General features: G+C 49.2%; 4 protein-coding genes across 7 annotated transcripts in view; 2 read left to right on the top strand and 2 right to left on the bottom strand.

Annotated features, from left to right (window-relative positions):
• Positions 1–53: 53 nt before the first annotated feature.
• On the bottom strand, positions 54–9,563 carry PAAF1 (proteasomal ATPase associated factor 1). 2 transcript variants are annotated; one of them, XM_021550084.2, is made up of 12 exons: positions 9,406–9,563; positions 9,288–9,328; positions 8,789–8,892; positions 8,402–8,491; positions 4,647–4,745; positions 3,850–4,000; positions 2,631–2,825; positions 2,206–2,297; positions 1,809–1,924; positions 1,162–1,244; positions 835–917; positions 54–467 (listed from the first exon to the last, which is right to left on the bottom strand). In XM_021550084.2, exons 1-12 carry the CDS (start codon positions 9,450–9,452, stop codon positions 390–392), a joined length of 1,179 nt encoding a protein of 392 aa, XP_021405759.1. In that variant the 5' UTR covers positions 9,453–9,563; the 3' UTR covers positions 54–389. The 2 variants fall into 2 exon arrangements, with proteins under 2 accessions (XP_021405759.1, XP_021405760.1); XM_021550085.2 differs by lacking the exon at positions 8,789–8,892 and having other exon boundaries at positions 9,406–9,453.
• Positions 9,564–9,570: 7 nt separating this feature from the next.
• COA4 (cytochrome c oxidase assembly factor 4 homolog) lies at positions 9,571–10,302 on the top strand. 2 transcript variants are annotated; one of them, XM_021550129.3, is made up of 2 exons: positions 9,571–9,614; positions 9,969–10,302. In XM_021550129.3, exon 2 carries the CDS (start codon positions 9,975–9,977, stop codon positions 10,221–10,223), a length of 249 nt encoding a protein of 82 aa, XP_021405804.1. In that variant the 5' UTR covers positions 9,571–9,614; positions 9,969–9,974; the 3' UTR covers positions 10,224–10,302. The 2 variants fall into 2 exon arrangements, with proteins under 2 accessions (XP_021405804.1, XP_031361631.1); XM_031505771.2 differs by having other exon boundaries at positions 9,610–9,645.
• A 976-nt stretch (positions 10,303–11,278) lies between these two features.
• On the bottom strand, positions 11,279–15,748 carry MRPL48 (mitochondrial ribosomal protein L48). The gene is made up of 8 exons (XM_021550093.3): positions 15,639–15,748; positions 14,881–14,933; positions 14,597–14,634; positions 14,202–14,287; positions 13,441–13,613; positions 12,180–12,282; positions 11,588–11,677; positions 11,279–11,496 (listed from the first exon to the last, which is right to left on the bottom strand). The coding sequence occupies exons 1-8, from the start codon at positions 15,657–15,659 to the stop codon at positions 11,422–11,424; spliced, it is 639 nt and encodes a 212-aa protein (XP_021405768.2). The 5' UTR covers positions 15,660–15,748; the 3' UTR covers positions 11,279–11,421.
• A 3,233-nt stretch (positions 15,749–18,981) lies between these two features.
• The window catches only part of RAB6A (RAB6A, member RAS oncogene family), a 43,010-nt gene continuing 33,995 nt past the window's right edge, over positions 18,982–27,996 (top strand). For both annotated transcript variants that reach the window (XM_021550171.3, XM_021550173.3), the window contains exon 1: positions 18,982–19,306. In XM_021550171.3, the coding sequence (XP_021405846.1) occupies positions 19,237–19,306 (70 nt within the window). In that variant the 5' untranslated portion in view covers positions 18,982–19,236. The remainder of the gene's footprint in view (positions 19,307–27,996) is intronic.

Raw genomic sequence — 27,996 nt, 5'->3', positions numbered from 1 at the left:
ACCCCGCACCTCTTCTTCTTAAAAACCCCCAAGGCTTCATGCATTAACACAGGTGCTATCAAAGCAGCGGTTTATTTCACTCCATACTGTGACAATCACTTTCACTGCACCCCCTCGCTCCCTTTATTTATTTATTTCCCCCCCACTACAAACAGCACATTTTCAGCACTGGAAATGCAACCACAACATCATTGCAACACAAGATCCTCTTTAAATTAAAAATTGATCCCAGCTTTTTGTGTAGTAGCAAAATGTGACCTGTTACAAAAACACTGTGTATGGATCCTGGTCATCACAACAGCCTCAAACTTGAACACACACATCCCAGGAAAATCAGCTTGGAAGAGCCTTTCCCAGACGCTTCTCCTTTATTTGGCTCCTTCAAACACTTAAAGGTCAGAAAGTTGGTATCTCCTCACTATCCCATCCCGGCAGCATGTGTAGATTTCCTTCTCCCAAGAAGCCACCTGAAGAAGGGAAAAAAAAAAAAAAGGGAACAAGATGGGTCAGGCAGCACCATTGCTTTTACCCTCAGGATTCTCCCAGCACTCTTTATCCACATTTTTTATAGGAACATAGCTCTACCAGACCTGCTCCAACTCCACCACTCCAGCCAGCTCCTGCACAACCAAGATAAAGACAGGGAATTCTGCAGAGGATTGGTTTATGCAAAATATCAGGATTATTCAGGTAGAAAAAATAAAGATAAACTCAGAAGTCAACTGTGTGAGGGAACCTGCTGAGGTGAAAAGCCTGAGATAAAGGCAGCTGCCTCCTGCCTGGCATCAGCTTTCCCTGCCAACCTTCTCCTCAGGGATACCTCACGTTCCTCACCTTGTACACAGGGTCGCAGTCGGCCTCGGTGAGATCCAGGACATAATCCAGGTCCTGCTGAACAATGAAGCAGGTGCCATCCCCTGCAAGGAAGGCACAGCAGCCAATCAGTGAAACCAGCCACGCTCTTCATTACTGACAGAAACTCCAGCGGGAAAAGGCTCCGGTGTGTGAGACGTGCCTTGGAGGCCCCGTTGTGGAGGGTCACGAGGGATATGGAGGCCGGAAATCCCAAAGCAAAGGGGCAAAAGGACAATGCCCAAAGAGCACAAAGCTCCTTGACTCGATTATAGGATTTCTAGGGGCAAAAAACAGCCCTGGAATTACCTTGGCTGGCAATAAATCCATCTCGGTACGGGAGCAGGGAAAGCACCGGTGCTCCCGATCTGTGGATCACCTGGATTGGAGCACTAGGAAAAGGAAGAGAAACAAGGGATGAGGATTGTTGTTCAGAGCAGCTGTGGCTGCCCCTGGATCCCTGGGAGTGTCCAAGCCCAGGCTGGATGGGGCTTGGAGCAGCTTGGGCTAGTCGAAGGTGTCCCTACCCATGGGAAGGGGTGGCACTGGATGAGCTTTAAGGCCCCTTCCAACCCAAACTATTCCATGATTTTTTCCTATGGACTGAGTTAGCAGGAAACAGCAATAAAACTCCACAGCTCAGTTCCAGTCCTGTGCTGGAATGAGGATCAGCGTAAATGTCAGGATCCACATGAGGGAAAGAAATGGGCAGTATGGGAGGGGGGAATATTGATAAGAACTTTTCTGCCCCATTTATCTACACGTATGCGCACACAGATTATACTTTTATAATTTTATAATTTTATATAACAATACACACAGCACACCAAAATAATGCAAGAGGCTCAGGATGCAATGGGATGCATCCCTTGGAAGTGGCACCGCCTGGCAGCACCCTCTGCCTGACTCTCTTTTCCAACCAAAACACTGGCTGTTTGTCCCAGGCACTCACTCACTTTGTGTTTCTCACATCCAGCTGGTAGATGTTCCCATCTTGAGTCCCTGCCAGAATGTAGGTGCTTGACAGGAATGTGCAGCAGTTGAAGGCATCAGATCCAATAAAGAGGAACACCTGAGGATTTGGGAACAAACCAAGTGTCAGGCACGTGGGACACCCACAAGAGGGAAGCATTTATTCAGAAGACAGTGCAGCTGCCACTGTTTAATTTTAAATACTGTCTTCTCTGTTCTCAGGTTAAATCCTGAGCAATTCTTACTCTTCACATAAAATTCTGTCCAGGAGGAAGGAGAGAGAGCATCCTTTTATTGCATCAGGCTTTGGCCTCTCCTCCAGTTTAGGTTTAACATAGCTCAATTCCCCATCCCAGTGCTCTGACAGCCCCAGATCCTTACTGGCTGCCTGCTCTGCAGTCCCACTCCTTGAAGCTTCTTGTCCTCTCGAGCCAGCAGCAGGATTTTCCCTTCTGTCCCCACCTCACGTTCACCTGGAAAAAGGACAACAGCTAATTCCAGCTGCACAACAAACCTTGGTGGGATCAGAACCCAACAGCTTGGATCGCCCCAGCTGAATTGTGGCAAGATTCCTCCAGATCCCAAGACACCAGGAAGGCCAGCAACCATGCAGAGCTCAGTCTTCATCACTCAGTAATGATGAAGGTTGATAGGGCTAAATTCCACCCAGGATTGGAGCACTCTGTTCCCTTCCCATGGTGCTACAAGGGCATGGAGCAGCTTTCCCATCACTTGGGATTACTGGGGACAAACCTAAGCAATTTGGGACAGGGAGATGAGGGGTATTTTAAGGGAAAGGCCCTTACTGGGAGGTTTCTCGGGTGTGCCCAGGTTCAGGGAGTTGTCAGCAGTGCCCACGGCAATGCCATTGACAGGAGAGCCACAGTCAGCGATGATGCCCAGGCACGCAGACTTCCCACAGTCCCAGAGACGGGCAGTGCCATCCCTGGAGCAGGACAGGACATTCCTTCCCCGATCCACAATGGCAGTGTCCAAAACACCTGCATGAAACCACAGACTGTGTTCATACTGACACGAAAAGCACCCGATTTCCCGAGCTGAACGCGACTACTGGCTCCAGACTACTGTCCCCAGTGACAGCAGTCGCACACAGACAAGTTGTGCTTCTAGAAAAAGGTGCCTGTGGAAGGCAACAGCTCCCAGAAAACTCCACAGTGTGGAACCACAAAGGGAAGATATTATCAATCAAATGATCAGCAACACCTCACCTCAGCCCGAGCTGGTTCCATGCAAAATGAACTTCTAATTTGGCACTTTTAAACGTTCCCATGTCCCCCCCCCGCCCCGGATAATCCCAAAAGCATCATCCCTGTTGTCCAGCTACAGCAACATCCAAAGAGCAGTGTCTGCTGGCACTAAGATCCCTTAACTACTTTATTTTACTGTGGGCTGTAAATTTTGGATCTGAAAAATGACAGTGGTTTTCTTAGCAGGGAACAGCCAGGTGGTCAGAAGATTTAAATGCCACTTTTCCTACAGAAGCTCAAAGGACAGGATAAGCCAAGCAAACAGACTGCAGCAGTTTGAGCTGAAGGAATAAGCAGTGACTAAAGTCACCTGGAGAGTGACTGGCAGCATCACTCTGACCAAGGTTCTGCCACACCCCCTGGTTTGGGTTGGGTACATGGCTGTAAAAGCATTTTCAATGCCCACAGATTATAGAATGTCTTGGGTAGGAAGGGGCCTTGAAGAACAACTTCCAACCCACAAATCATGTAAAAACAATGGCAGGTTCAGCACAAGATGGGTTTTTGAGTGAATCAAGTTTAGGGCAGCCAGCCATGGAGTTTATTAACCTCTCAATCAAGCCCAGCACCTCATGGGACAGGGAAAACCAGAGCCTGGACACAGCCATTGGCAGCTCAGGGAAGAGAGAATCTGGGCCATCTGATGCCACATTCTAGACATGAAACACAGAGTGCAGCAGGCTGGCAACTGGACATCAACCCTGGAGTGCAAGGCAAGTACACACACAGCAAATAAAGCATTTTAAGGGCTCTGTACCTCCTTTGTGACCTTTAAATGTTACTACACAGCTGGCATCTTCTGCTGACCAGATCTTTAGCTGGGCATCCATTCCCCCACTCAGAACCACGAGGCCAGATGGGAAAAACCTGCAACAATTCACATCATACACATGGCCTTCCAAAAGTCTCTGGAAAAACAAAGAACTACGTGCTAGTTCCATTGTCATCATCCTTGTGCCGAGCAGTTGTTGAGTTATGACACTGGAAATCTTGGCATTCTCAGGTGGGCAAAGGATTAAACTCAAATCCTCTGGGTCTGCATTGCTGGAATGGAGTGGTCTGAATTTTGGGCAAAGTGCTGACTTTGGGCCTCCTTCTACCATTTGAGCAGCTAATTACATAGCAGAAGATACAAACACAGGTTAAATGTCTTTATCCTCTGCCAAACAAGAAGCTGACAGGTCAAGCTCCACAAGAAGAAGCTTCCCTCTTTACTGGGAAAGCCACAAGCCAGGATGTACCTAATCCAGCACCAAAATCTTTTTTCCTCCCCTCTTCTCTTTTTCATAAGAAATTCAGTGCATTTACCATGCAGGTTAGGGGTTGTCAGTGACCTTTTACTCCTGAGTACCTCTCTGAGCAACATCCCCCTTGGGAGAGGCCACCTTTTCCAGCAGATTTGACTTAAAGCCTCCAAGATGTCCAATTTCAATTAGCTTTTCATTAAAAAGCCGGATTCTTCACAGGGTGTGGACAGCCTGACCAAAGCCATGGCCTTCAGGACTTCAGGAATGTCACAGACAACACAAAAATATCCAAGCCAGATGTTCTTACTCTTATTTCTCCATTTGCAGCCTGCCATATTTTCATGGTCCCGTCTGTGCTGGTAGACACTCCGAGTCCTCCACCACTGGATATATCAAGGCAGGTAATCTGCAGGAAGGTAAAAGCACCAAGAATTAGCTTTATATAATTCCGTATATAAATACTTCTGCTCAAGAGCCTAGTTCTGTACAGGGGAAGACCTGCTAAGCATATTCACTGCCTGTGACTCTGCAAGGCCAGAAAAAAAAAAAGGAATGCTGAGGCAGAAACCTGCACAAGAAGAAGCAGTTGCATTCCAGGTTTATCCCAGGTGGAAAAGAAATCTGGACTTTTCTAACAGATCCTGTAAACAGATGAGAAATAAGAAAAGAGCTCAGGGTAACTGGCCTGACTCACAAGCCTACAATACACAGTTTGAATTATTTATGAAGCCAGATTCACAGCCTAAATTTGCTGAAACACGGAACCAAAACTAGTTCTTTATATAAACTAGGGCCCCTCAGAAGGAGGACATTGAGGGGCTGGAGCATGTCCAGGGCAGGGAACAGAACTGGGGAAGGAGCTGGAGCACCCAGGAGAGGCTGAGGGAGGTGGGAAAGGGGCTCAGCTCCCAGGAACAGGGACAGGAGAGGGAACGGCCTCAGGCTGGGCCAGGTTGGACATCAGGAGGAATTTCTCCATGGAAAAGGGTTTTAAACAGTGAAAGGGAGGTTTCTAGTCCTCATCCCTGAAGGTATCCAAGGAAGAGCTGATTGTGGCACTCAGTGTTCTGGGCTGGGGACAAGGTGGGCATCAGGCACAGCTTGGGCCCGGTGATCTCAGACATCTTTTCCGACATTAGGAATTCTATGATTAGTGAGCTGCATTTGCATTGCGTTTTTTGAACTGAATTTTCAGGCTGTGGGTGGGGGAAAAAACCCTCTACAGCAGCAAAAGCCAAGGACAGGAGGAACAAGAAATGCAGATGGGCTCTAGACAGGACAGGGTTAAGTTTTCCAGCGGCAGGAGGGGCAGGGCCAGGAGAAGGATGTTCCCACCTCTCCCTGCGGCGGCGGGAAAAAGTTCATTTTTTTTCCTGCTTCCTTTCTTCCCGGCCAGGTCCCCGTGGTCGGTCCCAGTGCCATTGCTGTTCCCAGTGAGTTGCTGCCTTCGGTGTTCCAGTTCCCCTATCCAGCCTCCCACCGAGCGCCCGTAGGAACGCTAAATTCGGGAATACCAATCCCAAATCACCAGTCCGGCGCCCAGGGGTCGAGATAAGGACAGCTCTGCCTGCAGCGGGTTGGAAGCAAGTTTGAGCTGAGCGTCTGGAGTGTTAGGTACAGTCGCTGGTCACGATGTGGCTTAGTCAGCTCTTTGTGAAGTGGTACCTGTGCAGGTTTATATTTCCCTGCGTGGTCCTGATAAAGCACTTTAAGAGTTTAGAGAGATGGTTCAAGATTCTTATGTGCATGGATTTTGTGGTGACAACTTGTGGCATGATACACTACCTCCAGGAGATTGCTAATATTCCTTCCCAGTCCATGGGGGGAACGGGGGTTGAATACTTTCACAACCTTTTCTCCTCCTTTAACTCCTTTAAGCCTTTTAAAGCAGCTTTTGAGCTGCTTCTGAATACTGAAGAAAGCACATTGTCATTCAGTCTGCTGTATCTCCTCCCTCTGGTCTACATCACCTTTATGGTCTACTTCGTCTTTAGAGTTACAAAAGAGATTATTGGGAAGGTCTTTCAGAGAGCGGATAGTGATGAGTGGCATGGAAGGTGGGAGAAAATTGGCCAGGTTTTGAAGGAGTATTCGGCTCCAGTGGTTTGGAAGTTCACCCCTCAACAAATACAGGATCCCGTTAAAGTGGCAGATTACCTGAAAGAGAAACACTGTGGTGGTTCCAGGGAGGAACAACTTACTGCACTGTGCTGGGCCCTGGCTACTCTTTATCGGACACTGCTGGATACCAGCCAGTCCCCTCAGGAGGAAGAGGAGGAGGAGGAGGAAAACACAACAGGCACCGTGGCCACTCAAACTGCAGCTGCACCAGAGGAACAACCCATGCCAGGAGCAGTCACTCCTGAACAGAACACATCCAACACCACATTAGTTTCCTTAGTGAGGGATGAAGAGGATGACGATGATGAAGAGTCCTCAGAAGAGGAGGAAGAGGCAGAGCCAGAGATGATCAGCGAATCCCAACGTAAGCTGCAATTAGCCCGAGAACGTTTCACCCGCCTTCCAGATCAGTCCTTACTGCTGTGGCTGTATGAGTGCTGGTTTGCAGGGGCCCATGTGGATGTACTGCTGGACAGCTCTGAAGCCAAGCAGCTGGGATCCCTGCCCCGGGACGTGGCCATTGCCAGGGGTCTTGGGAGAAGGACAGGAACTCACAGCCTCTGGGTGCGACTGGTGGGAAGCGTGAGGGAAGCGTACACCGCGGACGAGCTGCTGGTGCAGCGGAAGAGGTGGAACACCAGGCTGGAAGGTGTTCAGTACCTGACAGAACTGTCCATGGCAGACATACTCTTTGGGAATACACAGAACAGTCAGTGCCTCAACGATCTGGACAGAGCCTGCTGCACCTGGGACATCTGGCAGGCGTTCAGAAAGAGCGCACCACTGCTCTACGCCAAGGCACTGTCATCGATCACGTGGAACAGGAACCTAAAGGTGCTAAAATTAAAGGCCTTCATCTGGGATTATGGACTGAAACCCTCTTCCCCTCCACAGGACAGCTTCTCCTATGTGGAAACACAGCCCAAGGAAGGTGCAGCCTCCGGTGATGATCCCTGCACAATATGCCATGAGGAGCTAGGCAGAAACTCGTGTGAGCTGGAGTGTGGGCATGAATTCCACAGAGAGTGCATCAGGACGTGGCTCCAGGAGCACTCCAGCACCTGTCCCATCTGCCGTGACTACGCTGTCCTACCTGCAGCTGTCTCTGAGTGTCCTGCACAGAAAAGCTCACAATGCTACCAAGCCAGGCCTTGGAAAAGATCACAGTTTTAGAAGAGCTCCCAAAGAAAAGCGCTAGAGACCAAGGTCTTAAAGAATGGACTGGATTGATTTCATAAGGCTCAGAAGTACAAGTGAAAAAATGGCAGCAGAAGAATCTTAAAGTCAGTTAAAAAAGCCCCTGGATACCAGTGAGAGGGATTGGAAGTCCACTGGTGACAAGGAAAAACAGTATAATGGATATAGATACATATCCTGAGACATTTAGGAGGGACAGCCTTTGATTAAGGAAATGATTCCTGTGCTTTTGTGTGTACAGTCATAGTTGGGTGGTGTGGGATTTGGGCATGAGGAGATGGGATAGAATGGAGGGGTGGGGAATGTCCTGGTTCTGGCCAGGACAGGGTTAATTTTTACAGACGCATGGGACATTTGGGATATTTGGTGGCATGCGTTTTGGGCTCCTCATGGTGAGTGGATCTGTTCGCTGTCCTATGCATTTTGTTAATTAACGCTGTTGCTACTGTTGCTTTTTTTATTCCATTGCCGTTCTCAGTAAATTGTTCTTATCTCAACCCCAAGCTTTGTCTTTTGTGCCTCCCATCCCTGTTTCCACCCTGCTGAAGGGGAAAGGAGTCAGTGGCATGTGGTCCAGGGTTTTTCAGTGGGAACACCATCCCTAAACCAGAAGTTCCATCTCCATTGCAAGCCCTCACACACAGATCCACAATCCAGGCCACACCTCGCTGTTAGGGCACCACAGACAGGGATATGAGAGTTGCCAGTCACACCCAGAGATTCCCACCTCACAAGGCTACTCACACTTTTCTGATGAATCCTATAAAAACTTGTGTATGGAGCCAGGAACTTGGTGCACACATTTTCATGAGGACAAGAAATGAGGATGCTTTTCTAGGGGGGGAAACAAGGAAAAAAGGAATTAGAAGTGCTGTTAGTCCTGAAACAGAGGTTGCTGAGGTAGAACTGTGGCTTGGACCCAGCTGTGGGATCCCAGAGCCTGAAAATTGACGGGAGGGTCACTGTGGGGCTCATCTCCTCAGGGTGCAGGTGGGATGGTAGGGACCAGCTCCAGGGCTCTGCACAGCAGGACAGGACTATGCAGGGCACAGGTGACAGCTTAGGCTGTCAGAGCAGCCCCCTTTATGCACGGGAAATGGTCACCAACCCTTCTCCCCTCAGCCCTGGCACCTTAGTGACTTCCCCGACCACGAATCCCTCGGAGGCCACGATGTCTGGGACGCCGTCGGAGCTGAGCCCGCGCCGGGTGACGCTGCCATACAGGGTGGGCTTCCCTGGGGGACAGCAGCCGTCAGCCCCAGCACCCGCAGGCGCCCCAAACGTTCCCTCCCATCCTTCCCCACACGAAACTCAAACACCCCCATCCCCTCCTAACGCCCTCGGGATCCCTAAATGACCCCGCACCCTTTAACACCAAAGGGATCCCCAAACCACCCCAATCCCTGCCAGCCCAACACCCGCATCCCCGTTCGAACCGCAGGGCACCCCAGGAGCCCCATTCCCTGCTAACACACGGGGCACCCCGCCACCAACCCCTGTCCCAAAGGCTGCCCCGGCCACCGCCATCCGTTCCTGCTCTTTGAACACCCTTCACCCCCAGGACCCTCTCGATCCTCCCCGATCCCCTCTCACCCCCACGGCTCCCTCGAGGCCTCTTCAGGCCACTCACCGGGGCTGCGGCAGCTCAGCCACGCCTCGCCCTCGTCCCTGCTGCAGAGACAAGAAGCGGCCGTGAGCGGGGCAGGGAGAGGGACAAGGACAGAGACAAAGAAAGGGACCGTTCCCACCTCAGCACCCGGCTCCAGTCGCTCTGGATCCGCAGCGCCGCCGCCATCTTTGCCGAGGTAACGCAGACACTTCCGCCTCTTCACTTCCCGTCGGCCCTCGCGCGAGCAGAAAGGGGACAAACCCACCAATCAACGACCGCCGCCGCGGCCGTGCCACGTCCCGGAAGTGCCGAGCCGAGCTCCCGCCTTAAAGGGACCGCGCTGCGCTGGTACGGGGCTGCCCCCATGGGTGGGGACTGGGTAGGGTGCTGGACAGCCCTGGGAAACGGGGAGCCTCGGGACGGGATCCCCCGGGAAGGGGGAGCGTGCTGGACATCCCCGGGGAACGGGGAGCCTTGGGAGGGGATCCGCGGGAATTGAGGAGGGTGCTGGACATCTCCGAGGAATGGGGAGCCTTGGGAGGGGATCCGCGGGGATTGAGGAGGGTGCTGGACATCTCCGAGGAATGGGGAGCCTCGGGAGGTTGAGGAGGGCGCTGGGCACCCATGGCTGGGGTGAGGTGCAGGGGATGCAGAGTGCTCCGGGTGTCCCCGGAAGGGCCCCGCCACCTCGGCCGTCCCCAGCGCCCCATGGCGAAGCCCGGGCACGCCTGGAGCCGCGCGGCGGCGGAGCGGGGCGAGGCGGAGGAGGGCGAGGATCCGCTGGACGCCAGGATCGCGCGGACCGGCTGCCTGGAGCAGCACCGGCAGCTGCAGGAGTGCATGGCGGAGCGGCAGGACTGGCGGCACTGCCAGCAACAGCTTCGCGCCTTCGGCGCCTGCATGGCCCGGCGGCAGCCGCGGCAGCGAGGGCCCAGCCCAGCCCAGCCCCAGGACTGACACCTTTCTGGCTTTATTTTCTTTCAACTGCTTGGAAACCCAGGTGGAATTGTTGGGAAATTAAATTTGGAGTTTGTCACCCCTCGGCTCGGTCTGTGTAAGTTGGAGAGGGTGGCTGGTTTGGAGGGTACAGCATCAAGCTGTAGCACAATCGGTTCAGGTTGGATATCAGGAGAAATTTCTTCATGGCAAGGAGTTTTAAACATTGGAAGGGACTGCCCAGGGAGGCTTGGAGTCCCCGTCCCTGGAGGTGTCCCAGAATGACTGGACATGGCACTCAGTCCTCTAGGCTGGTGACAAGGTGGGAACTGGGCACAGCTTGGACTCATTCCAGAGGTATTTTCCAACCAAAATGATTCTGTAATTGTGGATTTCCAGCCCAAAATGTCCCAATCCAGGAGCATTCATAGTACTCAGGCTGGGTCTTGGCTCCAGAACAGCCCTGACATGGATTTTTACTCCATGTCCTCTTGCCATCCTAAGGCTTTTCCCAGCAGTGATAAGCTCATGTCCCACAGGATGGGATTTCTGGGCAGGGGATTTATTTCCTGGGAAGCCACAGAAAAAATAGAAATGGGAGAAAAAGGGATTCTGATCTGACCACCACTTGCTGGCAAATAAGCGAGGAGAAAGAAAATAAAATTGCTTTTTGCATGTCTTTTGTCAGAAGGAAGGTTCCAGGCTATTTCCCAGGGATGTGGGTGCATGATAGCACAAGCAACCCTTGGACAGTCCCAGTTTGGGGAAGAGTGTAAATTAATGAGTTACTTTCTCTCTTTTTCACAAGCTGGTCCTTAGGGAGGGAGAGAAAAAGCCTCCAAACAAAACAGTTTCTGGAACAGTTTCCCCTGCCATCCATCAAATTTGGTTATAACAATTCCTGGGATTGTTGCTGCACAGCATTATTCATGCACAGTGGTTTCTGCAGAAATTCCCACCTATCAAAGCAAAATAGACAGGAGTTAAAAAAAAAAAAAAAAAAAAAAACAAACGGAAGGAAAGCAAACCCACATTCCATTGTGGCACCTTTGTTCCCAGTACAAACAAGTCAGAAATAAACATGTTACTTATTTTTATTGAGACAAGCTAGTTGCCAATAGTGGGACTTCCTTCCAATTCACCAAATTATCAGTACAGAGCTCATGGAAGCACCCTCTGGAGGCTGGAACAGCCCATGCACGGCATATTGTTCCTCACCTCATGACATTTCTGCCAGCAGCTCTTCCAGCTCTGGTCGAGACTTCAGTCGGCTCTTGAAATCAGCTTCTGTGTGCTGTGGAGGAAGAGAATACCACCACAAATCAGGATCACACAAACCCTTTCTCTGCTTCCTAAAGGGAGAGCATTGTGAAGTGTAACCATACCTGTTTCATCAACAGATGCACCCCCTCAGGCTGGCTACTCTGAATGATTTCCAGCAGTATGGGAGCAAATGTAGAGCTCAAACCGCGGATCTGAAAGCAGAAATGACAGAGCTGCAGGAGAACGATCCCAGGATACTCTGGGTTGGAAGGGTCCCTAAAGATCATCTAGTGCCACCCCTGCCTTGGGCAGGGACCCCTTCCACTCTCCCAGGTTGTTCCAGCTTGGCCTTGAACACCCCCAGGGATCCAGGGGCAGCCACAGCTTCTCTCAGCACCCTGCGCCAGGGCCTCCTCACACTCACAGGGAACAACAATTCCTTCCCAATATCCCATCCATCCCTGTGAGTATCTCCAATGACCCAGCCCCAAACATGACTTTTCTACCCCTCACATCAATTATTCAGCAGAAAACAGATAATAATCTTCTGCCTGAAACACAGAGCCAGGAAATCCTCCTGGGCTTCTAGTTCAGGAGCAACACTCAGCAGAAAACGTAACCAGACTTTTTGCTTCCATTTATGCCAAATATTGCCCTTATTCTGTTAAATGTTTGAGGGGTTTGGGGAGCATGTCATAGGATTCCAGCTCCTACCTGGACAACCCTCTGGTGGGTGGTAAGGACTGCATCCAGCTGCATTTTGGATCCCTTCTCTTCCAGGAACAGCACCTCGTTGGTTTTGGTGGGCATGGCATAGCTGCAGGAGTCAGAGGGCAGTGCTTAGGACAGGCAGGATATCTGCACCACTTTACAGAGATAGATGAATCTCTCTCCACAGCAGAGAATGGGGAAGGAGATTAACTTTTCATGGGAAATTAATTATGCAAAGGATGTATCTTGCAAATCAGGTCCTGGCAGAGGCTGGGTGTTTTGCTGGAAGGAGATAAGGAGGAAGCTCTGCAGCACCACTGCCAGCAAAAACCTGGACTGGCTACAAACACCATCCGGAGAACTTTTAACTTCTTCACAGTTCAAGAAAAGCAACAGTTCTGACTTGTTTTTTGGGACAGAGCTAAAATCTGCTGCTGCAATGCACCACTCAAAATACATTGTTGGCACCTCAGATTTAATGGGAATGTGACTGGGAGTGGATCAGACTACTCAATACTCAGAGACCTCGGCTTCCTCATCCCCATTCCCACATCCAAGCTCCATTCTACTGCCCACCTTTTCCCCTCAATTCCCAGTCTGAAGGGCAAATCCTTTCTTTCTCTACACACTGAGCCATGTCCAGCCTCAGAGGTACAGGTGAAAAGCACACATTTTAGACAGTCCCCACAGGTTTTATTCCCTGCTGGCAGCTCAGTGCTTTTCCCAGTGCTTGCAGTTCCCTGGGAGCACTTCAGGCACCAAGGTGCTGCCTGACATTCCTCACGCATTACAGTCAGTGGAGTGGCTGTTGGAATACACCTGTTTTGGAGAACTAGGGTGTTCCTGAAGCATCCTATCCTCCTCAATTGTAGTAGCAGGAAGTTCACCCAGCACTTTCAGGGTTTTCCCAAGCTCACTCCACTTTGGATAAGCAGGGTGGCATGCAGAGCCTGTATCACAAACCATGAAGGAAAACCAGCAGCAAATGTCAGCGATTCTCAGGCTCTGCACCCACAGGCTTAAAGCCTTTTCCTCAGAGGAAGGAGATGTTACAGCCATTTTTTCCCTTGGAATCTGCTCAAGTCAGCACCTGAAAAATTCAATGCTTCTAAATAAAGCATCCAGAATTGTACAGATACACAAAAGGAGAACACAGGGCAGGTGAGAGGTTTGGATTGCCATCCAGATGGGAATCCCTCAGGGAGACTGGAGTGCGGCCTGATGTGCAGGGGATCATAATCCAGAGGGACAGATTTCCTCATACCTCTCATTGACCCGGATGGAGAGACGGTTGCAGAGTCTGTGGACATACTGAGCAAAATGCTCCACCAGGCACAGATCATAGGAAGTCATCTGGATGTTGATGTCTCCATACTGGTACTCAGTACCAGCACTGATCTCTTTCATCTGCACTTTTTCCTTTCTCCTCTTTGGAACCTGTTTTCCAAAAGAAAATACAACCAAATAAAATACAGGGTATCTGTTTTGAACACTGCTGGGGATAAAGGTTCAACTCTTGGATGGTCTCACACAGAAAACACACTCAGGCTGTGATTAATTTCTTCCAGAGGAAGGAAAAAAGGAGCAAAACCAGTAGAAATAAACCTGCAGTTTATTTCAGTTCCTGCCTAAAAGGCAGCTGACTGCTTCTTTCCTCCTTCCACATCTCAGGGAGTGTGAAAAGGTCACATGCAAGTAAGAGCTGCTCACAAAATTCTGGAATGGTTCGGGTGTTAAATTCAGCGTCACGAGATTCCAAAGCTACTCACTCTCACAGGAACATACTAGACAAAAGGAAGTATTTCTGCAGTGTGGTGAGTGAGTACTTCATGGAGTCATGGAATAGTTAGGATTGGAAGGAACCTTAAACCTCATGCTATTCCAACCCCCTTCCATGGGCAGGCACACCTTCCACTATTCCAGGTTTCTCCAAACCCCATCCAGCCTGGCTTTCTGAGATGGGGCATCCACATGTTTCAGGATTACCTTGGGAAAGCAAGCACAGAGGGAACTCCTTCTGCCTACCTCCTTTGGGAGCAGGTATTTAAACTTCCCAATTCCGTGGGTAGGTCGGGACCTGTAGGATCTGTGGCAACCCAGGACTGCATCACCTGAAAATGAAAGCAGAGCAAATGCGTTTCCAGCTGCAAACAAACATCTACAGGTGCTCTGAGAGCCCCAAATTATGGTCACATTACACCACAGCTGGTGCCATCTGCTTAGCCAAGAAGAGGGCAAAAATAAGAAAATATTAGAAAAAAACTATATGGAAGTGGCAGAGCACCTGCTCTGGTTATTTAACCAGCCAAAAGCTGGCTAAAAAAAACACCCCAAAACAAAACAAACATGCTCCAATGTTTAATATTTATTGGAGGGAAGTGAATTTTTTGCCTCAAAGCTAGGTTGACAACAGACCTTACCTGCAGCACACAGACGGTTTTCTCTGGCTGTTGCTGCTCTGTAGGAAACAAAATAATGATTAAAAAGTCTGTAGGAAACAATGTAATAATTAATAACTCTGATTTCTCTCACTTATGAAAAACACGTGGCCAATGTCCTTTTGCAAATGTGTGGCCTTATCCCCATCCTACAGCCTTCAGCTCCCAGCTCAAAGCCTTACCTCCACTCTTAGAAGATTTGACAAAAAAAAAAAAGTAAAAAAGAAAAAAAAAAGGCAATTTTTTGGTCACATATGTTTTCTCACCTGCTGAGAGCCAACACCTGCCTGAGCAACACTCCCTTCTCCAAGCACAGCACCTGCAAGGGTTAAAACATGGCAGGGTGGAAGATCTGCTGGGAATTTTCACCAGGTTACTACACCCCTAGGATAGGACACGCGGGAAGGGCTGGAGCTGTGCCAGGGGAGGTTTAGGATGGGTATCAGGGAAAGGTTCTTCTCTCAGGGGTGCTGGGCACTGCCCAGGCTCCCCAGGGAACAGGCACAGCTCCAGCCTGACAGCTCCAGGAGTGTTTGGACACCGCTCCCAGGGACATGGTTGCATAGTTCATGAACAACCCTCGTGCTTGTCCCGCCTCCAAACGGATGGAGGGAAACACTCATCCATCCGGCAGAGCTTTGCTGTCGCCAAACCAGGGGGATAAACACCGATGTCCCAAATGTCCCAGTGTAGAGGGACAGGGATCCGACAGTGATTACGGAGTCGAGGGTTGTAATCGTGTTGGGTGTGTGAGGATGGGCAGCAGGGGTGCGTGGGTGCCTCAGACCCTGGTCCAGGAGCACCAAGACAGACCCAGGGCACGATCTGTAGGTCTGGACCCCTCAGGATCACCCCCACACTTCCGAAACCAAACCAGGGTCGGATCAGGACCTCCAGCAGCAAGGCTGGGGCTGCCTCAGCTGTCCCAAGGACCAAGGCTACTCTCCGTTCCTGTTCCTTCCCTTTCCTCTGTCCCCGCGTCCTTCCCAGTCCCCACTCCCCTTCCCCGTGGCCATCCCGCTACCTTCCGCACCGCCGCCATCATCCGGGACCGCGGTCCGTTGCTCAAAGCGCTCCCCCTCAGTGCCCCGGTACGCCCCCACTCAGCTCCCCCCGTCTCGCGGCTCCCTCCTCGCGTTCCGCCCACCGATGCCTCCCGGGAATTCTAATTTTCGGACAGCTCCCCGCTCCGCCCACCGAGAACTCCCGTAGGCAACAACTTCTGGACAACCCGCGGAACTTGCGGGGCCCCGGCGTCCTGAAGGAGGCAGCGGGGAGGACGCGGGGATGCGGGCAGTAATGGCGGACACCTCGCTCCCGCCTGCCCACACAGGGCGGGCAGAGCCGCCACGCGGCAGCGGCCGCACAGCGCAGCCTGCCCTGCGCCTATCACCGCGCGCCCCGCCCCTCGCCCGTCCTCGCGCACTGATTGGCCCCCAGCCACGTCCATCAGGGCGCGGCATGGCCACGTCGCAGGGCGGCGCTGGCCCCGCCCTAGCGCGCTGCAGCGGCCACCTTGAGTGGGCCGTGCTGGCGGCCATTTACTTAGGCCTTCAGGATCGCTTAAAAAATTCACATATTTACAATCACGAAATCCTAAGCATAGGAAGGCTGGGCTGGCGGGGACCTCCTCTCTGAATTCCCAGTGGGAGAGCAGGTGGGCAGGGGGCCTGCCTGGGAAGAGATGGGTCTGTGGTCCTCTGCCCGCTGGGCCTGACAGTCTGGAGCTGGCTCAGGAAAACCCACCCTGTGTCCCACTGCCTCTTCCACACAAATCTTAATTTCCCACAAGCTCCCTTCCCTCCTCCTGGCTCCCTTCTCTCCAGTCTGGCTCCAGTTTCCCCCTTCTTCCATAGGAGGTGCTCACTCTGGAGCCCACATCCCTGATCCCTGTTCTTGGAGCTGTTCCCTGCCTGGGAGCTGGATTTTGAGTCAGGATTTCCCAATCTGCTGACTGATGGCTGCTCCAATTTCTCTTGCTGGAGCTGTCAGAGATCCCAATGGACTTTCTCCCTGCAGCTCATCCACGTGGCAAGTTCATGTCCTGCTCTGTGACCCAGCCCTGTCCTGCATTTCTCAGTGCCTGGAGCTCCGGACACACACTGGACACCCTCGCTGTCCACCCCTACTGTGCTGCTGCATGGAGGGGACAGAAAGACTGTGAAAGGACAAGTTTTGTGTGTCTACCTACCCAGCACATGGAGAGAGCAGAGGGGATCCACAGCACCTTTGCTCTTTGCTCCACAGTGCAAGGGGACACGTGTTCCAAACTCCAAGCTGTGTTTTCCTTGCGATCCCAGGACATGACAGAACTGCCCACGTGGATGTTTTCCTGCCCTTTGATCCCACCTGGTGAGCTCCAGGCAGGGCCAGCTTGGGAATGAGGCTTGTGTAAGGATCATGTGGGAATCTGAGCTGGTTTAAGGCTGCACTAACACTCCACGAAACCTGCGCTTCTCCTCCCATGATCCTTGAAGCCCTGGAGGAAATTGAGGAGGGGCTGCTGTGACTGGAGGGGACTCACTGGTCCTGCTTTGTAGGGGAAGCTGGAATGAGCACCACGATTAAGAGCGGGTTGAGGATGACTCCTAATTCCCTGCCCTCCAATTCTGTGTGCCCATCGAGTGGGACTGCACCCCTTAATTCTCTCTGCCCCTCCTGGGGACTCACCTTTCCTCCACCCCCAAAATGTGGCTGAGGAGGGAGCGTTGCCCCAGGCTGCGTTTGGGGTAGGGCAGTAGCAGATTGCAGGGATTGTTGGTGTCCTCTGTGTCTGCATGAGAAACAAGTCCACCTCTCCACTGAGGAACATCTCTGACATCTATCATAGATGGATACATTTTAAGGCCAAAAGGGATTGTTAAATAATGGAATTCACTCTCCTGCACGTCATAGTCAATAGGTTTCCAGTGACTTATGGCTTTATGGAAGCAGATCACTCCTCTCTCTGTGAAAGCATCTTTCTCACAAAGGTTCCTCTCGATTTCCCCTGATACAAAGATAGTGCTGCTCTTGGCAGCTTGTTCTGGTGGCTGAGCACGTTAGGACACAGTCCTTATTTCCAACTGGAATGTGCCTTTCTTTACCTTTTGCATCATTTCATATCCCTGCTGCAGGAGCACAACTTCCAAACCTTTTTGTGACATTTACATGGAGAAGCTAAGGGGACTCGATGAATTCCTTTTTCTGCATCACACTAAAAACTCCAGGAAGCGCTTTCTCCTTTTTAAGGCTTCCCATGCCTTGCGTCCACTTCTTTTCAGATTCATCCAGTGATGAAAACAATCAAGTTCAAACAGAAACAGTGAAAACAATCAAGTTCAAACAGACCTTAGAAGAAAACCTCTGTTTTGCACGTCTCCTCCTCTGCCTTCAGTTGTTGTTTTCCCTGGGAACCATGGGAAGGATCCTGGAATGAACCCTGACACAAAAGCAAGGACAATATCTGCATTTAATATTTGAGATCACGTCAGGCCAGTGTGGATTCCCTTTCCTCCTGCAGAAGAGCAGCCACACAACCTGTGTGGAAGCACTCCCAGATGCCAGGTGCAGAGCTGGATGGAGATTCTGCTCATATCTATTAAAATTTAATAAATTTAAATTTATTTTAAATTTATTAAATTGTTTAAATTTAATCACCTGATTAAAAACACATTTTCCTTTTTTAGTTCTCTTATACTTCAATGCCTGGGTGAAAAAACCCCAGCCCTTGGTGAAACAGTTAATCACATTGAAGGAGTATAAATGAAACAATCAAAATTAGAAAGGCTTTCAAAACTAAACATGTAGCAGATGCCATTTCCCTGACTATCAGAGCAGCAATACTCTGGAACAATCTCCCAGTCAAAGTTTAAAAAGGAGGGGCCAGGACGCACCTGGAAACCTCCTAAAACACTGACCTTTGAGGGTAGAGTGGGGGAAAATGGGCAAAAAATAGTGAAAGGAAAAGGTGGAGGGCCCTGAGCCACTGTTGAAGGATGTCAGTGGGGATCACTGACATTCCTGGGAAACATCACCCTGCTGTGAGGGATCTGCTTCTCAGAGACGCTCCTCTGAAAGGAGCATCTGTGCCAAGTTAGATTCATGAAGCCTTTGCTTTTAAGGCCTTTGCTGGCTCCCCCCTCACGCTCTTGCCGAGAGTGAGAGCCGGGTACACCTTGCAGCCCTTACCCTGGTGCTGAGGACTGGAGGGTGGGCAGGCCCTGGCACAGGGTGCCCAGGGAAGCTGCGGCTGCCCCTGGATCCCTGGCAGTGTCCAAGGCCAGGCGGGACTGGGGATGGGAGCAGCCTGTGCTGCTGGAAAGCGTTCCTGCCCACGGCAGGGGTGGAACGGGATGACTGCCCCGTCCCTCCCAAGCCGCACCATTCCCGGCCCGTAGCAGAGGGAAGCGCGCACAGCGCGTGCGCGGGGCAGGCGGAGCGCCGGCTCCGGGAGCGCGGGGGGGCGAAGCGGCGGCACCGACACCGGCACCCGCACCCGCACCGGCGCCTCACCGGGGCTCAGCAGCCTTCGCCGGGGAGGAGGAGGACGAGGAGAAGAAGCAGGCGGAGAGAAGCGGTCGTGGTCGCGGGTGCCGCCGCGGGGAGCGGAGCGAGCGCGGGGCGGCGGCGGCTCCTCCATCATGTCGTCGGGCGGGGACTTCGGGAACCCGCTGCGGAAATTCAAGCTGGTGTTCCTGGGCGAGCAGAGCGGTGAGTCACCGCCCGCCGCGGGCCGGGACCCCCGCCCCGACACCCGTGGGGACACCAAGGGACCCCCTCCTCATCCTCCCCGACATCCTCATGAGCGTCTGTGACACCCACCCCCTCGTATGGGGTCTTATGGGATCCCCTCCTCGTTCTCCCCGACACCCACCCACTCTTATGGGGTCTGATGGGATCCTCCTCCTCACCCTTCCCGACACCCACCCACCCTCATGGGGTCTGATGGGATCCCCCTCCTCACGACACCCAGCCTCTGTCATGAGAGTCCCTTACACCCACTCGCCCACCCTCGTGGGGCTCCGGGGGTTCAGCTCTGGTTTAACCCCCCCACCCACCAAAGCCCGTCTGCAGAAACAGTTGCTGATTCATTCGGACCCAGCTCCTCTGGTTTTTGGGGGGCACGAGTCTCAATCCACAGTGTTAACTATATAAATACAGCGTTTTTCCATAATGGAGCTATGTCTTGGCAGAGCGATGCTCTGAATATTTAATTCAGTCAATGAGGTTTTCTTCCCTGTCTTTGGAATGAAAGAAAAAAAAAAAAAAACAACCTAAACAATGTCTCCTCCTTCCTTAGCGGAAGGCCTCTATCTCCAATACTGCATTCCAAATCTTTCCCTTGGAAGAATTTTCTGAAAAAAAAAAAAAAAAAGCTCCTTTATGAGATGCTTTGTGTAATCCTGGGTAGATACTGAGTGATCTATGACATAATGAATAGGTGCAAAATATTTTCTGTCTTGGGGCGGGGTATTTGCTCCCTCAGCCACCTTTGGTCTGTGTGGTAGGAGATGATGAAATAGTAGTTGGTTTTATTTTTTGGCCAAATTACTTGTATCTTGGTGTTTCCTCACTCAGATGTGGATGAGCTTGGTGATAAGGCTGCTGTTGAAATTATTTATCTGTACATTGGCAATTTCCTTTAGTCTCTTCCTTGAATCATTATCTTTTTAATTTGTATTTTTGGGGTCGAAACAGCTCTTCTCATATTAGGGATTTGGGGACCTCAAGTGCAACTCGATTATTTATTATTTTTTGGGTAAGTCATCTGATCTGCTTAAGTAAGGTGCTATTTGGCCAGCCATTTTATGAGGATTTTGGATGAGGGTCATGTGTAGAAAATGCTGGGGTTTTTTTCAGTGATTTTTTTTTTTTTTTTTTTTTTTTGTTGTTGTTGTTGTTGGTTGTTTGGTTGTTTTTTTCCCCAGGTATTTGATAACAGGAATCTGAAATATTAACAATGCATTTGCAAAATCCTTGGCTTGTTTACTTGTATTTCTGAGCTTCAATATCATGAAGCTTTTCAAATACCTCCATTGAAGGTTGTGGCACCTGGTGCAGAGCAGCTCTTCGTTCACACGTGGATTGCTTGTCTCCTCTAGCAGACATAATGTCAGATATCTGCTTCCTCTAAGATTTTTTTTTTCCCCTCTCAGCTAATCATCTGTTTTTATACTGGAAGGTTTTAAATAATTCCCAGTCACAGCATCAAACCTAGGGAGGAGAGAAGGGCTTCAGTGGGTACAGCACAGCGAAATCCTCCTGTCTGAATATTCCCAGCCCTGCAACTGCTGCCTGGGCTGGGGCTTAGGGATGGGTGGGAGCTGACTGGAATGCAGGGTGGGCTCCAGCCCTGCCTTTGCCTTTGTCTGGGATGCTGGGCGATGACTCTGTGCCAGCTCCGTGTCCGCGCATCCCGCGGGTGCTGCAGCGTGGGCATGCTCCGACACGGTGCTCTGTGAGTCTGCCTCCGATGGAGACACATCCCTTCCTGGATTGAAGCTCTTCAGATGTCTTTGTCATGATGTCATTCCCTGTCATTTTTTTATTTTTTTAACTGCCCGAAGGATGCAGAGCTCTCATTCCAAGTGGCTCCTGGAGGAATAAACGCCCTCATGATATTTGGAGAAAACTGCGGAGGGATCCGGTGTTGCAAAAAGGGAGCTGGAGTGGGCTGTGCTCACACCTTGTTCTTTGTCTGGAAGGTTAAGGGAGATGCAGAAATAAAAGTTTTTAGGATAGCAGCTTTCCAACCCAGGAGATCTTTGTGCAACTGTTGCGCTGGATTGCAGCATTTGCTTCCTGTTCAGATGAAAGGTTCTCTGCTCTGTTGGAAGGCCATAATTAAAGATATGCTCTGGCTCCAGTGGGGAGGCTGAGTGCTCTGGTTTCATTTACATCCAGGGACTTCAGGATGACAAGTGAAATGGTACAAAGGGCTGTGATGGCCATTAGCTGCCTCAGCATCCAGAGCTGGCTGGTGGCAGACCTGTACTGGCTGTACACATCCTCGCCAATAAATGTGTGTTTTATGGCTGAAGAAATCTGAGCTGCAGATCCTTACTGGGCAGGCTTTCCAGCCCTTCCATGGGAGATCTAGAAGCATCCCTGGGCATTTTATTTCCATTTGAGAGTGGGATTGCCTAGAGGATGCAGTGTGTGGTTTCCCCTGCTCTCCTCAGCCATGTTGTGGGAGTTCAGTGCTGTATCCCTCAGCATTTGCATGGACTGCAGTGTCTCTGCCTCGTGCCGTTCAGCACTAGCTGCAGATGCTCTTTCCTCTGCTAAGATGCTGATTTTCCTCGCTCCTCAGTCCCCCAAATCTTCTTGTCTCTGGGGCTTATGTCCCCCACGCCCCTCCCAGGCCCAGCCTGGGGACTTGCTGCATGTGCTGTAGGTGCATCATGAGCCTGCAGCACCATCTGTGCCCAGCCAGAAGAATCTTCACCTCTCTTTCCATTTCTATTTTTATTAACTTGTAGAGGGATACAGCACTAGCTGGCTAGGAGAAGGCAACTTCACCAACACTCTCCTTAATTGAATTACTTTTCTCAATGATTGAAGATTATACAGAGTTTAGCGGTTTTAAATATGCTAATCTTTGCTAAAAAGGCAGGGAGAGCTCTGAGTGCTGAGGGATTAGATAGAGCTATTGTGTGTGGGGAAGTGTGTTTCTGCTTTTGATCTGGTTTTATCAGGTGATTTTCATCAGTCCTAACACCTCAAGTTTAAGGAATTCTGATTTCTGGGTCACCTCAGGGAGTGGACACATCACCTACATTGGGGTAGCTCACAGTAAATGTGACACATATTTAAATATTAATAACTTCTTTAGTTCTGCTTTGCACAGGAACATCTCTACTTCTTAATAAATGGATTTTTTTTTTTTTAATTGAGTGGGCAGAAGTGAATGCTGGGGCACTGCAACAGAAATATTTGTTTGTCATGTGAGTTTCTACTGCAGCTTTCATTGGCGAACAGATCTGAAGGGCACCAACGTGTACAGAAAGCAAAAGAACTCCTTGTTGTCCCTCTGCCAGCATTTCTGCATAAGTTATTGAAGGAAATTAGAACCAGTTGCATTTGTTTTTTTTTTTTTTTCTTTCATCAGGAGCTGAGATTTTTAATATTGAAAACCCACTGATAAGTGCAGTGTAATAACTTTAGAGATATAACTGGAAAGCACTAATGAGCTGTTCTGTTGCATAACAATGTTGGTACAGGCACTGCTGAGCAGTGTGATGAGTCTCATTAGATAACTGGGGAGCTGCAGGTGCTCCGTGTGTGACATGGGGCTGGTGTAGCGCTGCTCACAGCAGGCACAGGCTCATTCCTGTGCTGCCTGAAACTCTATAGTTTCTAAGGGATTCACAAACTCCAGAGAGCTATTACCTTGTTGCACTAGTGGTTTAAAAGCTTATCTCCTCCCCTCTGGGTAATTTCCTAACCTTGTGGTCTTCCTGTGGCTGGGCCTTCAGATATTTGGGGTTCTGTTTGCGCTGTATGAATTTTCCATGAATTTCTAAACATAGACTTCACATCTGGAAGTGGAATATCAGCAATGCATCCCAACAAAGGGGTAGTCAGGCAGGAACCACCAGGAGGGCTGCATGGGTGAACAAGGAACTCCTGGACAACCTCAAACCCAAAATGGAAGGGTGGAAGTGGAGGCAGGTTGCCTGGGAGGAATGCAGAGAAATTCCTGAGCAGCCAGAGATCAGGTTAGGAAACCCAAAGCCCTTATAGAATTAAACCTGGCCACTCATCAGGGCCAGCAAGAAAAGTTTCTGTATCAGTAAAGGAGGACCAGGAGAAGTATGGTGTCTCTCCAGAAGGAAACAGGAGGCCTAGTTACCCAGGATACAGAGAAGGCTGAGGCACTCAATGACTTTCTTTGCCTCAGTCTTTACCTGTGTTCCTCAGGGGTCAGTCACGGGATTAGCACTGTTTAGCATCTTTGTTGGTGGCAGGTCCTTTCCCACCAAAAGTGTTCTGGGATTCTTTCATAGTGCAGTGTGCTTGGTGTCTGATCCTTCCTCGCTGTCCTGAAGATCTTGAGCTCCACCATTTCTCTTCTTTCTCTTCTCCATCTGTGAAAAATCCCTTCCTACAGCAACGTGTGGAAGAAGCACAGAGAAAAAGACATCAGTGTTTTGTGGTGCCTGTTCTCACAGTGCTTTTTGATCCCTGTCTATTTGTGGAAGCCTCTGAAGGAGCTGTGTCTGTTCTTGAAAGGAGGAGTAGCTGTGCCTTTCTGAACTCTGCTGTGCTGTTCTCTCTGCATCTCAGAAGTAATCTGTGAATTGGAAGGAAAATGATCATCTTTTTCTTGATGTGACTAATGGATTTTCTATCTGCAGCTCTTGGGGCGGTGGTGGTACCTGGCATAGGATGCAGGTTCTGGAAAGCAGATGCCTGAAAGCTTTTGCTGGAGCTGTAGTGGGACTAATGGAGAAACAAAGGCAGGGAAGCTCATCTGAGCCCACCTTAGCAGATGATGTGGCATTTGGGAATTATCAGAGCCAACAGCCATTTTTCTCAGCTTCAGTGATGGTTAAAAATCTGTCTCCTCTAATCAGTCTGTGAGAAAAGAGCTGCCTTTTAGTTACCTGCTAATTTAGCCCAGATGTTTAAAGGCGTTTTGTTGTGTTCATGCGTATACAAGTACCTGTTGTGTACACTAATGATTATAAAACCCCAAGCCAGCCAATCAGAGCAATCCAGCTAAACCCTTCAGTGCTTTGAAACGTGGCTCAGAAAAACCCACATGTTGCTGCCTCAACATGAGCACCATCATATTTTTCAAGTCAACCTCCAAAATTTACCTGTGAGTCCTGCAACCTGTAAGAACAGTAACCTTGTGATACATGAATGTTTCTGAACAGGCATGGAAATGCTGATCCATCTCTCCCAGTATGAAGCAGTGAAAAGACCCCTGAGATCATTGGGTGCAAGCCTTGGCTGATCAAGGACTTGATGATCTTGGAGGTCTTTTTCAACCTAGATGCTCCTGAGCGTCTGTAAAAGCACTGTTCTGAAAATTAACAGATATCATCAAAACGGTGATGGGTTTGACACATTAGTATAAATTATTTATGGAAGTAGTTTAAATGAAAAATGTGTGTCTTGGCAAACAAACAGCAGCCAAAAAGTGGACTTGCAGTGCAAGTAAATTTTTTCAGGTCTCTTTGCTTGATTTATTTACTGAGCTCACAAAAGTTGACAAGCTAAATGAATTCTTTGTTTTCCCCTCAGCATAAACCAAATTCTTCTGGCTCTAATATTATGAAAGGCCCAGGGACAGTGAACAATTCCATAAATTATTTTATGTCAGACATTTTCCTTTAATGTTCAAACCATGTTCTGGAATATTTGGGTGATATTAACTGGAAAAAGTGCTTTTTTGTGTGTTTCAGTACTTTTTAGTTCTTATCCAAATGAAACCTAGCGCATCACAAAAAAAAAGATAATCTGGGAAGCAAATATTGTGTGAAACTTAATGTAAATAAATTTGGTGGGAGCTCCAAGTTGTCAAGCCCCTTGCTTGCTTCTGCTACCTCCTGTTGGGTCTGGCAAAAAGGAGCTTTGGGAAGGAAGTCCTTATTCAGCTGTCCAGCTCAATAGTGCATTTAATTAATTTAACTTCTTATAGTGAGGGTGTAATGTGCCTGTTTTTTCCCCTGGTTTGTGTGTCCTTTCTGCTGGACCTGTAAACCAGGATGGGCATCTGCTGGTGTCACCATGGCATCCGCTGCCCTTTGAAGGAGCAGGGATTTTGGGGCTCACTTGGAAGAGTCTCCATGCCATGAACAGCTGGCAGTATCCCCTGGAGATGGCACCCAGCTATTCTGAGATTTACAGGCTCGTAGTGTTCTCTCATCCAGACGTGTGTAGGTGTTACCAACACACAGAATTAAGGCTTTGCTTTAACTCTAGAGCATACTTGCCCAGAATTGAAAGAGTTGGGAAGAAATACTGGAGCAATACTGATGGGCAGTATTTTGTCTTCTGGCAGAACCAGGAAGGGGCAGCTAAACCTGCTAATGGGAAAATGTCTTCACTTTCAGTTGGTCTTTTCTTTGTCTTGAATTGTGACCCTTTAAACCTCTGTATTATTAACATTTGCACCATATAGACGAGTGCCATTTATTCTGCTAAGTGACTTTCCTTTAATGGTTTGCTTCTTCAGGAGCAATCAGCAATTGCTGCAGAAAAAAATGACCCACTCCAGCATTTCTGTAATTAATGCAGGGGCCAGTTTATTCCATTTCACTAAATGCTTCCTGCTGTGCTTCCTGTCTATGCCCCTGTCTAGGTTTGAGTTACAGCAAGTTAATTTTCATAATATTCTTGATATGTGCAAGACAAAGAGAAGGGGGATTAAAGCTAGAATAGATGTGTAGCTAAAAGGAGAGGGGCCATTGGAGGGTGCAGCATCCATGGCAAAGCTCCAAGCAGTGGCTGATGCAGGATTGGCAAAATTTCCTGTCAGTGTGGGCTTTAGGTACCTGTTGTTGGAGTTGGGAAAAGAGAATTCTGTTAGCAGGTTGGGCGTCCTGGAGCTGCACAGGAGTGGGCAGACAGCATTGGAATAATGTGAGTGCAGCAGTGTTTCTCTGCAGCTTCCTTTTTTTAATGGAGATGTTGCCTTTTCTGGGAGTAGAAAATACTCATTCCTGTCCTCCTCTGCTGGTACAGAATTGGCTGTGGGAACCCTTAGTGTCAGTGACTGGAGGATTTTTTTGAATGGCCTGATGGAAGGAAGGCTTGGTAGAGAAATCTGAACTGGCTGGGTGGTGGACTCATCCAGTGGATGTCTGAGTGGTAAACATTCTCTTTTGGTGAGATGGAGATGGAGAACATTTTCTTTTAAAGGAAGTTCTGACTCCTTTCTGACTTTTCTCGGCAGCAGTAGGCATATGTTCATGCTAGAAGGTTTGCTGCCTTCTTTGTCTTGTCTATAGTAACTCACTGTTTTTTCCCCTTCCCCTTACTTGATTCTGCAGCAGTTTTTGGGTATTTTGTCCTTGGCTCACTCAAAATGGCTGAAAAGTCTCTTGTGTCCACATCAAACCCAGGATGGCTTTCCTCAAGCTGAGCTGGTGCTGCTGTTTGGGATAAAGCCAGAGGTGAATCCTTCAGCAGCGGCTGGACACAGCAGGAGGATGGGCTGGTGTCTGAAGACAGTTGGAGTATCATTGCAAGGAAATCCCAATCTTTTTGGTTTTTTCCTTTTTTTTTCCTGACCTTGGAATGCTTTACAAAGAGGTTTTCACAGGGTTGGTCTATTCCTCTCTCTCTCAGTGCTGGACTCATTCACTGGTTCTTGTAATTTCTTCTCAGCTTTTCTAGATGCCCTTAATATTAAATATTTATATATTCAAATCATAATTATATTCCTATTCTTTCTGTTCTTCCAGCCTCACATTTTTCTTCCCTAGCCGAGTTATCTTTCATCTTTTTTCACTGGGCAGTCATCAGAGTGGCTTTTCTCCACCACTGTACAATCATGACCATAATTGTCTTCCACTTTTTAATTTTTATTTCTAGTTGCTCTTAAACCACAATGTGACTTGGGGAAGAGGATGGGTTTTTTCCCTGGTACTGCATAAACACTAGGCAGATCAAACACTCGTGTCCCATAAAATTGACCTCTTTATTTGGATGCTGTAGTGCAACAGCAGACTTGAAAAAAGCTTTTCCTAGTGATAAAAGCTTTTCCAATCTTGGTGTTAAAATATTTCCACCCCTCTCTGGTGAAATGCAGAAGGCTCATAGGTTGCCTCTGTTTCTAGGCTTGGTGGACTCTCTGCTGTCACAGTGAGTAATTTACAGTTAAAAATAAATTCCTTGGCCTTGGGAATTTTACATTTTCACTTAAAAATACAAGAGAGATATTAGGAAACTCAAAAGGAGCCTTGTGTGACTTACTACACATTGCCTCTAGTAAATCCTGCCATCTAGAGAAAAATTTCCCTGGGGGATTGTATGGCTGATATTTTAAATTTGATTGTTTAGTCTGTGAAAGCCTTGCATGGCTTAGAGCAAGGCAGAGATTTGAGATCTGGTTTTGCCTGCCTGGTTCCAGATCCCAGGAAGAGCAAAGGCTTTTTTAGCATTACCTTTTGGAAACTGAAGGAGCAGAAAAAGTGTCTTATATGAGATGTTTTTAAGATGTCTTCAAACAGATCTGTGCTTTTGCCTGGATTTGATGCTTCTCAGCTGCTTGCCTAAAGTGCAGAGTCCAGAGCCAGCCTTGTGGTGCACTTAAAACTGGTTTTAGGTAGGGCCTGAAGACCCCAAAATATTGAATTGCTCAGGTTAGAAGCAAGTCTTAGAGAATAAATATTACAATTAAGTAGGAACTTAACTAGTATATATTCTTAATATGAAGGAATTGT

This window comes from Lonchura striata, chromosome 2 (genome assembly GCF_046129695.1).
Source record: "Lonchura striata isolate bLonStr1 chromosome 2, bLonStr1.mat, whole genome shotgun sequence".
NCBI lineage: Eukaryota > Metazoa > Chordata > Aves > Passeriformes > Estrildidae > Lonchura > Lonchura striata.
This window is presented reverse-complemented; position numbering and strand designations above follow the sequence as displayed.

Bases quoted from the DNA above. Each gene is read 5' to 3' on its own strand.
- PAAF1 (XM_021550084.2), bottom strand. From the start codon at position 9,452: ATGGCGGCGGCGCTGCGGATCCAGAGCGACTGGAGCCGGGTGCTGAG. The intron at 8,492-8,788 runs GTGCCAGGGCTG...TTCCCCCCCTAG, and splicing joins TGGTCGGGGAAGTCACTAAG to AAAAGCATCCTCATTTCTTG. The intron at 4,746-8,401 runs GTGAGTAGCCTT...ACCTTCCTGCAG, and splicing joins ATAGGATTCATCAGAAAAGT to ATTACCTGCCTTGATATATC.
- MRPL48 (XM_021550093.3), bottom strand. From the start codon at position 15,659: ATGATGGCGGCGGTGCGGAAG. The intron at 14,934-15,638 runs GTAGCGGGATGG...TAACCCTTGCAG, and splicing joins TGATGGCGGCGGTGCGGAAG to GTGCTGTGCTTGGAGAAGGG. The intron at 11,678-12,179 runs GTAGGAGCTGGA...TTCTGCTTTCAG, and splicing joins CCCACCAGAGGGTTGTCCAG to ATCCGCGGTTTGAGCTCTAC.